Source organism: Zootoca vivipara, chromosome 5 (genome assembly GCF_963506605.1).
Source record: "Zootoca vivipara chromosome 5, rZooViv1.1, whole genome shotgun sequence".
Classification (NCBI taxonomy): Eukaryota; Metazoa; Chordata; class Lepidosauria; order Squamata; family Lacertidae; genus Zootoca; species Zootoca vivipara.
Window position 1 is genome coordinate 54200929 of NC_083280.1, and position 13208 is coordinate 54214136.

Genomic DNA, 13208 nt, shown 5'->3' on the forward strand with positions numbered 1-13208 from the left:
ACACAGCTCAAGATCCAATCTCAATTATATACACAAACACAGGCTCCTTAAAGATTTATAGCATTTAAAAAAATATGATTTATAGCCATTGTGGAAAACTAACTCACCAAATGCATTTATCCAAGGGATAATCAAAGACAGGCTCATTTGTCTGAATGTGGTACAATGCAATTCTTTATACAAATGAGAGGCACTCTGCAGAAGCTTCCTCCCCCTTAACAGCCTACAAACATTTGGAATAATATTTTTTAAATATATATATATATGCAGGCACATGGATCTATGAGGTTCTCATGTGTCATGTTGTGTATGGTAAAGGTAAAGGGACCCCTGAACATTAGGTCCAGTCGTGACCGACTCTGGGGTTGCGCGCTCATCTCGCATTATTGGCCGAGGGAGCCGGCGTACAGCTTCCAGGTCATGTGGCCAGCATGACAAAGCCACTTCTGGCGAACCAGAGAAGCACATGGAAACGCCATTTACCTTCCCGCCAGAGTGGTACCTATTTATCTACTTGCATTTTGACGTGCTTTCGAACTGCTAGGTTGGCAGGAGCTGGGACCAAGCAATGGGAGCTCACCCTGCCACAGGGATTCGAACCGCTGACCTTCTGATCAGCAAGCCCTAGGCTCAGTGGTTTAACCCACAGAGCCACCTGGGTCCCTTGTGTATGGTAACTGGATGGTAAACACAGGTGCAACCTTGTGATGTATGGAGCCTACATAATTGCAGCAAATGAGAAGGCTTCCAGAATTTATGTACAGTGGTACCTCAGGTTAAGTACTTAATTGGTTCTAGAAGTCCATACTTAACCTGAAGTGAACTTTCCCATTGAAAGTAATGGAAAGTGGATTAATCCGTTCCAGACGGGTCCGCAGTGTACTTAAATTGAAAGTACTCAACCTGAAGCGTACTTAACCTGAGGTATGACTGTATAAGGAAAGCTTATCTGGGAGTATGGTAAGTCCCATTAAATGCAATGGGACTTCCTTCAGAGTAAACATACATAGGATTTCACTGTAAGTCTTGTTCCAACTATTTGGGCCTTTTGAATTTAGACTTACATTTTATGTCGTAATCCCATCTCAAGACAAAAATAATCCTTTCTGTGATAGTGGCAGGAACAAGTTGGAATGATGAATGGTAGCAGTGTCCCAGCACTAATGAAACTTATGAGGCTTGTGAGAAGAGTGATAGAAGCTGTGGACAGTGGCATATTTCACAGCAGACAAGGCCCCGTGCATTTCCACTTACCAGACCACTGGATTGTAAATCAGCCCATTCCCTTATTTTTCGGAAGCCAGAACAGGAACATTGTCAATTCTGGAGAACTGAGCCCAAGTAGAAACCCCCACACACACATTATGCCATTGCACAGAAACATTGTAACTGAAAAGCAAAAACCCTAATCCCTTTGTTAACAAGGAACAGAACATAAGCAGATCCTGCTGGATCAGGCCAGTGGCCCATCTAGTCCAGCATCCTGTTCTCACAGTAGCCGACCAGATATTTGTGGGAAATGAGCAAGCAGGATTGGAATGCCAGAGCACTCTACCCTCCGGAGGTTTCCGGCAACTAGGCCAAAGGCTCTCAAAGAACACTTGATAGGGCAGTGAGAAAGGACTTACCCTTGCAGAAACCATGCTGGCTCTGCTTCAGCAAGACTTGTTCTTCTTGAACATACATTGATAATGTTATCTTTTATAATGCTTTCTATCAGATTTCCTAGAAGAGATGTTAAGTTAGCTGCTCTTAAATGTCCCATATCTCCTCTGGATCCCTTTTTATTAATTGGTGTTACATCGGCCAATTCTCATCTATACAGACTGATCTTGAGGACAGGTTACATATTTTCATTAGAAAACCAGCAATTTCAAAATTGAGTTTTTTTAAGAATGGATGCCATCTGGATCTGGTGTTTAGTGATTTTTATTTTGTCTATTAGGCCGAGAACATCATCTCTTGTCACCACCATTTCCCCCAGTTGCTCAGACTCCCTTCCTGCAAAAGATAGTTCAGACACTGGGATCTGCACTATATCTTCCGTTGTGAAGGCACATGCAAAGGATTCATTCAGCTTCTCCACGATCTCCTTATTCTCCTTTAGAATACCTTTGACTTCCTTTCCATTGGAGGATCTGGTCCCCTTCTGCTATTAATGTATTTAAAGAATTGTTCTATTGTTGGCTTTTTAGCATGCCTTTAGCACCCCCCCCCCTAAGTAATACCTACCTGACTTTGCCAGTTAATTACACTGGCATCCTAGCTGTACCAGGGCCAACAACATGGTTGCTTAAAAAAAAAACAACCCCAAAACCTAGGTTGCATTTTTGTATACCACTAGCATGAAAATCTATTCTAAGCAATATGAACTGCCTTGACATCCTTGTGCCAAACTTTGCTTTGTCTATTGCAGCAAGGGATTCCTTGCTTCCTAGGAGAATGCAAAAATCATACAGGGTAGTTTACTGTTTAACATTGCAACGTTATTTTTATAGTGCACTATCTATTGGAATAGATCCCGATGCTGCAAACATTTATTACATACCAGGCAATAAACCCACACATCAAGGATGCATGGAAGCTTGTGCTCAAGCCTAAGGAAGCTGCTGATTTCCTTTCTGTCTGCAGTTCCTTATCCACACCAAATGCCACTCTGCCCCATGCTTTCCACCTTGTGCTGGGAGGAAACCAACCATAATCCTTGCCTAGAGTTTATCCAAACCCAACAAATAACAAAATGTAGCCAATGTTTGTTCTTGGCTTACCGATTCTATGGTTTATCATGATGTACAAACTGGACAGTCATGCACACACAGAGATTCCACACATTTGGGGCTTACAAACAGTGTAGCTATTTCTGGGGAAACACTGTTCATCTGCAACTTTGTAATCTGTCCTCTTTTAGCTCTTACTTTCCATTTTAAAAGCTGACACATTTTAAGTAGGGCTCCAACTGATTTATATATCAGTTAAGATTCAGAACTAAGCCTCTGATTTGGCTACAGATAGTGATCATGCAGTTTTGCTCTAATCTAGGGAACTCACTAGAGATAATTCAGCCAGATCATCTAAATGAAGCTAACTGGAAATTATTAATTCCATGGGACTGATGGAGAGATGATGCAGTAACAAATGATGCCTTTTTATATCTCTCTCATAGGCCATTTCATTCCTGACACCTCTGGCTGTCATTTTTGTGGTGAAAATCATTCGACGGACAGACAAGACTGAAATTAAGGAAGCTTTTTTAGGTAAACTGAAAATCATATTCATGTTTTTTATTTGTTTTTTTTTATCGGAAAGCTGTTGCTCTCAGAAAATGTGGAACTTTTTTATTTCTTCAAGGAAGCATGCGTCAGATGTTCTTATACCCTTAAAAGAAAAAGTAAAACAAAAACAACCAACATTTCCTGGGCTTTGTTAGGTAAGAGCTTTTATTCCTCCTGAAACCTGTGTTCATTCCGGCACCTTAAAGTCAGCAGAAATTACTGGTAGAGCAGTAAAGAACAGGCAAAGGTGAGAGGAGTGGGCGAAAGCTATGTGGCAGTGGAAGGTTGTATTAAATAGTGTTTCTTTCTGTCCTTGGGGAGATGAGCAGCGGTGTGCGTGTTTGAATTTCTGGTGCAGCTATTTGGAAGAAGCCTACATTTTTTCTTGTGGTGATTGATCTAAAGAGAAAGAGTGAGAGATTTCTAAACTTTCTAAGCGATCCTCACACCAAAGCTTTATCATTCAGTCTGCCAGGCAGTTTTAGGCTAAGCCCAGCGTCCTTTCCCAGGCCCAGCATCATATATGATAACCAGGCACAGAAAAGTTCAAGACATGGCTTGAAACTTCAAGCTGCAGTGAAGACAAAAGAATTTGTAGTACACTCTCAAGTCTTCGTTTGCAGCCAACAGCTGTGCTTTTTGAATTGGGTGCCTATCTGACTTTTAGAAGACGTCTGAAGGCAGCCCTGTTTAGGGAAGTTTTAAATGTTTGATGTTTTATCGTGCTTTTAATATTCTGTTGAGAGCCACCCAGAGTGGCTGGGGCAACCCAGCCAGATGGGTGGCATACAAATAATAATAATAATAATAATAATAATAATAATAATAATAATAATAAATAAATAATAAATAATAATAATAAATCCAGCAACCTCTGAAAGGCTTAAGGATCCCCACACCTGGTGTGTACACAAAAAATCAGGAGTTCCCTTAGAGTCCAAATCTTCCTTTGTATCCCCAGTTTGAATTAATCTTGAGGATAAAATGGATCTTCCTTTGCAGGTGTCATTTGATTTCAAGGAAGAAAGGATTGCACTCTTTCATTTGAAGCTGAAGCAGCTATCATGCTAGTGGCATCACCTGTCAAAGTAGCCTGTGGGCAACTGGGGACTGGAATGATCTAGTCACCTCCCACTACATTCCATCAAGCCAGTTCTATCCCTCCCTTCTACTGTTGTCCACTCTTTTTTGCCCAGACCACCAGAGTTACATGTCCCTTCCTATTACATTAGCCTTTTCAGTGGCTTTGCTTTTCAGCAAATCTTTATGGCCTCTCCAAATGCTACACAAGGAAAAAAGACGCATTTGCTTTGAGCAGTCACTGAGGAAGTCCTCTCATGCCACTATTTCAAGGTACCTACTTGAGTCTTTTGAAGTGTGAACATAAACAAGAACTGTGGGTGGAAGAGTTCCAATTCCACCACAAACTATTGACACCCCCTGCTCATTTACCATTCATAATTATTTTCTTCAGACCAGCTTTTGAAGCTGTTTCATGGGACTTGTTCCTTGGACTGGCACATATTTAATGTCAGCTTTGACCCTTCCAGCACTGTAGCCTTCATTACTTGGGTTGTCTACCTCTGTTGCAAAAAAGGATACTTTCAATCTCAAAAGTGTGAAGTGCCTTGCAACATTCTACGCAAGAAATCTGTTTCTGAGGAGCTGTCCAGCACTTTTCCGCTGACGCATAAAGCGTGAAAGAATGCTATTCACACGACAACACCTTAATTTAATTCTGGCTCCTCAAACCAGAAGCATCTCAAGGTAATACCACAGACTTGTGCTGCGGCATGCTTGCATTTCCAATGAATCCTTTGAGAGCCAAGTTACCCTGAAAAAACGATTGTTCAGAAGTTTTCAGGACAATTGAATGACTTCAGATAATTGCCGGATGACCCTGTGCTTCCTTGCCACCTAACAGTGTTGCACAGTGCTATGACTCTGCAGGAAGGAACACGGAGTAACAAAGCCCTATAAGATTGTTAACAGAGGCCATGAAATGCTGTTCTTTAAATAGTATTGCATAAAGAGGCCTTTTTATACAAGACGAAATAACTTGGTGTTGAACAAGAACACTGGAATACTATGACAAATAAGAAGCCACACATATTTTGCTCAAAGATGGGGAATACGGTACTAAGGTATTGGTGGGCTTTTCTCTCATACTAGCACAGTCTTCATGCCACTGGATATGCAAGATTCCAGGTGTAGTTAGTTCAAAATATACATAAGTCTCACTGTGTGTCCTTTTAAAATCATCACCTTGAATTAGAGAGCCATCATGAAATTGTAAAACAGGAACCCCCAAACTTGGCCCTCCAGATGTTTTGGGACTACAACTCCCATCATCCCTAGCTAACAGGACCAGTGGTCAGGGATGATGGAAATTGTAGTCCCAAAACATCTGGAGGGTCGAGTTTGGGGATGCCTGTTTTAAAACAAAATGCAAGACCTCATGGAGCAAGTCTCACCTGAGTGATGATTTATCTCAAAATATTGCAGGATGCTTTTTAATCAAAGTCACAAGGCAGTTGGGGAGAAGCTTTATTTCGCTTTTAAGGATCTGTAGATCTCAGCACTTGGCAGTTTTCTGTATAACTTTTCTGGATGCTAATGACCTGACCAACATCCCCTGCCTGTCCTTTTGGTTGGATGGAAGATTCCTAGATGCTCTTTTGCTATTGGTTGTTGCTTCTTTGATTGCTGGCTTGCTGGGACCCATATGCTTTCTCCTGCCCACTTTTCTCTTCTCTCCTTGACTCAGTACAGGGCTGACCTTTGTAATCACAACCCAGCTTCCTAATTGGTTAGTAGTGTTACTTTATTTAGATATTTATAAACCATGTTTTTATAGGAAAGCTAGCAAGGTGATATGCAACCTGAAAACATGGCACAAGAACAGTAACATGTTGATAAAAGCTGGTTGGAGAAACAATGCGACTTTTAAAGACCTGCTAAGCAGTACAGTGTTTAAAAGATGAGACAGCATGGATGACTCCTGCCACACTTTTGTTGGTAAGGCATTTGACAGTTACACTAAAGGCTCAGTCCCTGTTAAAGGCTGACCAAACCTCAGGAGTGTGGGGGACTAACCAACGTACCCCAGAAGAAGATCTCAGTTATCGAGGTGGAGCTTAAGGAATCAGGCACCTTATGGGATCCATCAGTGCTCATGAGATCCATCAGTAACTGGAGCCCACCACAAAACCATCTATCTCACAAATAGAGGCAACTTGTGGGCTTTACTAGCATAAAACACAAAGCCACGATGCAAGAAAACCAAGGAGAATTGGGTATTTGACTTGTATCTGACTACTGTAAGTCATACTCAGAGGAGATTTACTGAAATGACTAACTTGACCATTGATTTTAGTGAAAATGGCCTCTGAGAATGGCTTGTATACAATATTTTAGATTGTAAACCACCTTGTGATCTTCGAATGAAGGGTGGTATATAATTTTTTTTATAATAAAAAAAATGCTTTGAATATTTGCAAGCTATGAGTTAACCTTACTGAAGACTCTTATTTCAAACTACCAGTATTTCTAAGTACTCAACATATTGAACACTTAAAATGTATGGTTGGAATTCAACATCATGCTAAGGAGATTGTTCCTTCAGTGTAAGTATTTCTGCTTGCCAGGAGGGATGATCTCCCCTCTCTATTCTGAAGGTTCTACTGACCTTCTTGAACAGATTTGGGGAGGGCATGTGGAGGGGAGAGGGGTGGAATATTCTGTTGCACTAATACAACAGGATATTCCTGTTGTGGTGGCTTCCAGCAGTGCAACAACTATCTTGAATTTGGCTCTATATGCTGTGGTTCTGGGTTATTATGTTCTTGTTTCGTTTTGTTTTTTAGCTGTTTCCTTGGCTCTTGCTTTGAATGGAGTCTGCACAAACACTATTAAATTAATTGTGGGGAGGTAAGTCCTGGAATATTCCAACAGCTGACTTGAGCCTTGCTAACTGTCAAGTAACCATGAACGCTTCTGAATGGAAATGGCAACCAGGAAGTTTACATAAATAAAAGTTAGTACTGTACAAAGGTAGTATAATGATTGCAGCACCTGTCCTTGTAGAATCGGAAACTGCTATATAAAGGATGGAGATGCTCATGTCTTGTTCTAACAGTTCTGCTGTTCTTTAGAAATATCTAGTATGTGTGGGCTCAGTAACGCATCTGAAGGTATTAATCTTCTGTACCTGAAATTGTTCATTGTGCATAAGCAGGAATAATGCAGTCCCCTTATGAAACAGTATTCATATCCAGTATTCCTTCTTCCATTAACTACCTCCCATGAACCCTTTCCCCCCCATATGGCCAGTGTGGAATCACAACAGTTGTTTTAAATGCCCAATAGAATGAACAATATAAATGAAGGTGCAGGTATTCAGATAGAAGCCATAAAAAACAATCTGGCAGCAAGAGTTCCAACCCCCCCCCAATATTTTATAGTCCTTGAAAATAAAATCTCATGAAAATAAGTTTCAGCAACAAGCTCATAGCCACATTGAATGATTGTGGAAAGTTACTGTGGAATGGACTGAACATAGTTAGATTTCTTCCTACAAGAGCATTAGGCGTTTTTGCAAAATAACTAGTAGCAAGAACATGAAAGGTCAAAGAGGAGGTGCCACTTAAATGATGGTTAAGTGGGAATGTAATTTGAATAGTTAATGTGCATAACAACTGCCTCACAGAGAATGTGTAGAGGGAATTCTGGCATATTGCTTGGTCAATATACAAAATTTTAAGCAGGGAAATGTGCATTACTCAACTGAATTTTGTATGTTCTCTTGTCATTATGCACAATCCCCAACAGGCCTTTTGGGATTATTGTTATGCATAATATCAGATAGAGGGCCTGATGTCAAGCTCTGTGCTTCTCCCGCTCCCTCCATCCCAGTTATTTTTCATTCAACACTTGCTGCAGCAATATACCTTAACTCTGAGTTGCGGAACCTTGGCTGTCTAGATCCACCTTCTCCAACCTGATGTGCCTCTAGACTTTTTTGGACCACAACTCTATCAGCATGGCCAGTGGTCAGGGATGGTGGGAGCTGTAGTCTAAAATATCTGGAGGACACCACTTGTAGAAAGCCGCTCTAGATAATGCTGGACTACAACTCCCAACAGGCCTCACCACTGACCAGGGCCATAGGTTCCTTATCTTTGTTATAATGGAATCTTACCCTCTTCCTTCTCTCTGGTGTGTGAAAAGGGGGCATCACTTGGAAAGTGTAGGCTTGGTTTGTTTTCCTTACACTAGTTTTTCAGGGTTACTCAGCATGAATGGATCAGGGATGTGGTGGCCAGGGCGCTGGGAAGACCCATGACATTCACCCATGGTTTTGCATCAGTTTGTCAACATCATGAGCAATAGGAGGGTGTGGTGTTTTTGTCACCACTTCTCTGCCCATAAATTTTGATAATGTGCACTCCAGTGATTCATTAGGAGTTGGGCAGATAAAAGCTTAGCTTGCTGAAGATCTTCAATATTTATGAACAGTTGTCCTCCGCCTTAATGTACGCCTTGTTTTTTCATTCTTGTGTCTGTGAGATACATACTGTTTCTATACATTGTTGTTTACATATTCATCTTTCTCTGGTGTCTCTTATAAAATAGTGATTTTTTTTGGGGGGGGGGGAGGATAGGGATCCATGAATTTTTTTAGGTTCACACCAGTCTCACTCTCTCTTTTGGCTTTGTTTCATCAGCTGAAATCTCTGTCAGCCTTAAAAGAAATACTTTAGTTGTGCTTTCTGCATGACATATAGGCCCATACCACAATTTTCTCCATTTCCCCCTCACACACAGTTCTGGACTTTTCAGAGATGAAGAAACTGAGGCCCACAGAGATGATGTTGGTCTACAGCTTCCTCATTCCTGACCGCTGGTCATGCTGGATGAGGGTAATGAAAGTTGAAGTCCAGCAGTGCAGTGTCTGTGTTCGTTTGATAAAAGGGAAAATGGATATGAGAGAATAAAAGGTGAATTCCCTGGATGCCTAGATCCAGGTTTGGGGCAAGTACTCTCTAGTGAGAGAGCCCCAACAAAGGTTTAAAATAACAAAATATACAACAAAATAAAGGGTGGAAATATAAGACCTTTAACATATCCCATTCTAAATTGCTTTCAAAGTTCTCCACTTCCCTTAGCATAGATAGAGACCATTTGGTAAGTTAAAAATGGTTTACTTACAAACTCTTCAAAGGTCAGATTCAGGTGCTACTCCATACAGCAGCAAGAAAAGACAGGCAGCTTTACTTAGGTTCCAAAAGTGGTAAATGCTTCTAAATCATTTGTATAAAAACACAAAGATGGTTTGCTTAAGCCACACTGTCTAAGCTTGGATGATCTAGTTTAGACTTCCTTACTGGTAGGGTTCACATGATGGAAAGAAAGAGAACAAAGTGTTTAGTAACTCTTCCTCCCAAGGTGAGAAGGTGTGACCTAGCAAAGCCTGGCAGCTTACTCTATGGTCTTAACCCCTTCGTGCATTAATTAGAGTTAAGTTTGTTGGCTATATGAGGCTAGATAAATCCTACATTCTGGAGGACCACAGGTTCCCCTTCCCTGATATATATAGTAAATGTACATTAAAACTGAAATATCCAGTTAGATTTCTAAAGAAACTGCTCTGTTCTCTGAGGCTCATCTATTTCTTTATCAACACTATGTAGTAGGCTGTTAGAATTCCTAACAACTTTCATGGCCAGAGCACTGTAGATTAAAATCACCAAGTAAATTGATCTCCTGAAGCACCCTTGCTCAACAGGAAACAGGAGGAAATGAACTCCCTCAATGTAAACAGTCAGTTTAATGTAATTATCACTTTGAGGTTTTACTAATGGCTGCTCTTTCATTTCAAATGTCCACAATGTTCCTTGCAGACCTCGTCCCGATTTCTTTTACCGCTGCTTTCCAGATGGAGACATGAAGTCTAACATGGACTGCACAGGTGATCCAGATGTGGTCTCCGAAGGCAGGAAAAGCTTTCCAAGTATCCATTCTTCCTGTAAGTTCATCACAAAGTAGCTCCACATTTTTACTCACCTCTTTTTTTGCCTTTATTCCTCCTGAGGGTTCAAGAGTGATTTGAGATGGAAGGAATGTCCAGGGCTGCAAGTTAAAAAGAAATGGCATTTGTTTAAAGGACTAGCAAATGTTCTTCAGAGTGTTGGAACTACAGAAAGCCTGTACAATATGTGAACTGAAAAAACAAATGTAGTCATGTACGGTGGCCAGGACAGGCTGGCAGGAAGGGGCATCACCATCGAACAGACCTTCTGGCAAAGGCATCAGTACTGCATACTGGGATGGTGAAGGGTGGCAGCGAAGTGAGAGAAGTTTGGGCATGCTGGCGGGGAGCTCCTGAACTGCCCCAACCTTGCTACTATGCTACTCCACCCGCTCGCTATCCTAGTACACAGCAGCAAAACCTCTCCTTGGGAGGCCAGGCTCACAGCTCTGCCCTTCTCTACCAGGTGATCCTGAGAATAGCCTGCCAGCCCCTTCACCAGTCCCTGATTTTTGGAAGGGCATGAGTTTTTTCGAACCTTGATAGACCATCATACATGGCTGGTGAGCTGCATTCAGTATGTTGCACCACAAGTTGTTCAGGCTTGGTTTACAAGATAAGTAACTGTATAAATTTAAATGAGGAACTAAAGAACGTGTTGGAGCAAGTGCAGCCTTTGTGATTGTCATCTCTCTTGGCAGTCTTTTGTTCAGCACTTGTCATTTCTGTTGGGATCCTGTTATTGTGTTGTTGTCTTTTTAAAGGAAGAAAGAAACTTACATTATAAACTACTGGAGGTAGATGCACCAATAACACATACCCAGCAAATTATGTACAGAAGAATGCAAAAAGAACACTGTCATTGTGCACGCAGAGCTGTCAGGCATTCACGGAGAGTGGCAGCCACTCAAGTGCATTGCATTTGAATGAATAAGTAATCTGCTTTGCGAAAATTGCCGAAAGATTAGCAGTGTTGTTAGAGAAGTGGCTGTAGAATTATATGCATGCTTTTGATGGAGTTTGATCTGAGACGCCCCTTTCCAAAATATATAGGATCTCTTGAAGAAGCAGTTGTCAGTTACTGACCATGCATGTGCAAAGTTGACTTCGGAAAAAACCAGTAGCTCCCTAATGGTTTTCACTAGGGCATGTCTGGGCCCTCCAGAGATGGATTAATGCTGAAGCAGGAAAAGAGGGGGTAAGTCTGTGAATTTGTGAAACAAATGAGAGCCAGGGGGGAGATGGAAGCGAGAGGGTTGGTCTTATTTGTAGCCAGTTAATTCAACAGAATGGCATTCTCCTAATATATGTTATGTTGTCATAGGGAACCTCAGGCCTGGATGCTGAATGTGGCCTGCTAAATCTCTTTATCATTCATTCATGATTCTTCCCAGGCCTTCCCCCTCCTCAGGCCACATTTCCCACTTGCCTGCTCCACACTCTTCTCAAATGCTTTCCCCCTGACTGGAAGGTGCTCTTGCACTCTTAATAATGCCTCTTGCTTGCCTGGATGGAGGATAGAGAGAGATGTACATGTGCAGAAGCTTCTGGTTTCTGCATAGTTGAAACATAGCCTGCTATGGGGAAAAAATAGTCTACTTTGGCCCTGTCCGCTATTGGAATGTGACACCCTTAAATCTGTCAGTGAGGGAATGCGGCCCTCAGATTGAAAATGGTTCCCCATTTGTTGTAAACACCATTCAAAATTAGTTCAACAAACTTTCACCAGCACCTGTTGCATCTGGAACTATTTCAAAACAACAACAAAACAACCCCCTTTTTTTGCTGCTTTTCAGTTTTTTACAGTAGTATTTTTTTAAAAAAAATGTAGCTGGCTCTCTCAGAAAAGAATGGCAGTTGCCATGATTAATGCATGATGAGTCCTTTGAAAGGAGAATTAAAAGCAGTCTCCTATGATTAAATACACCACACGCACAGCCCAGGTTTGTCTGAACATGTGAAGGAAATTGCAGATGAAGCTAACATGTCACACGCTATGAGTAAAGAAGATCAGTTGAAAGCAGATGATCTTAGTTCATAATATCAAATTCTTGCTATGTGAGGTTCTGTTTTCTTGACGGTGTTCAGCAAGGATTGTGTTGGCATGTTTGACATACCGTATTGCATAATATTTCCCACCTTGGTCCTAGAGCCAGATCATGCATTACCTTCTCCTGTTCTTTCAAATATTTAACAGCTGAAGTGAGAAAGCTGCATAACGCCAGAAGAAGGAATCCAATGAAAATCTCAGCAAAAGGGAAGAGTCATGTAGTGAGATTAGAAATCCATTACCATTGAAGCCCAAGAAAATGCCTTCTAGGCTTTTCCTCCCTTGTAAATAAATGGATTGTGATTCTGGATATAGTTGCAGGGGAGGAGGAAGAGCCAGGGGACAGATTTTCACTTCAAAGTTGGCCTTGAGTTCTCCTCTTTGATTTCAGTATGTGATCACATGTTAAGAAGAAGGAGTTGCATTTGGGTTCAGCATTATAGTGCCTGCAAAACTTGCTCACTCTTCCTGACATGGAAAGTCCTGGCCTCCACTCACATGGACTCCAATGGAAGGGAGGGGTTGCAATGTATCTCACTGCCTGTCTTTATGACATGCTTTTGGCTACTGAAAGCAAAACAAAACAAATCTCATATACAGTATTAAAGGCGGAGGGGGAAATTAATAAATGGTTTGCTTTCACATAAATCTGCAGTCTATCCTCTTGTGTATATCTAATCCTAGATCTGCCAGACCTAAAAAACCCAAAACCTCTGCTATCTTTCCACTTTATTAACAAGCAAGTGTGATAGCTCAACATCCAATGAGCAATGACATATTCTTATCATGAAAGATCAGTGGGTGGTAGGATCAAAACATGCTTCAAATCATACAATTTGCTCTTGGCATCAAATGA

The 13208-nt window shown here is 41.3% G+C and overlaps 1 protein-coding gene across 1 annotated transcript in view; it reads left to right on the plus strand.

Moving 5' to 3' along the window:
- Window positions 1–9961: 9961 nt before the first annotated feature.
- The window catches only part of PLPP4 (phospholipid phosphatase 4), a 41988-nt gene continuing 38741 nt past the window's right edge, over window positions 9962–13208 (plus strand). The window contains exon 1 of the mRNA XM_035137980.2: window positions 9962–10299. Within this exon, the coding sequence (XP_034993871.1) occupies window positions 10218–10299 (82 nt within the window). The 5' untranslated portion in view covers window positions 9962–10217. The remainder of the gene's footprint in view (window positions 10300–13208) is intronic.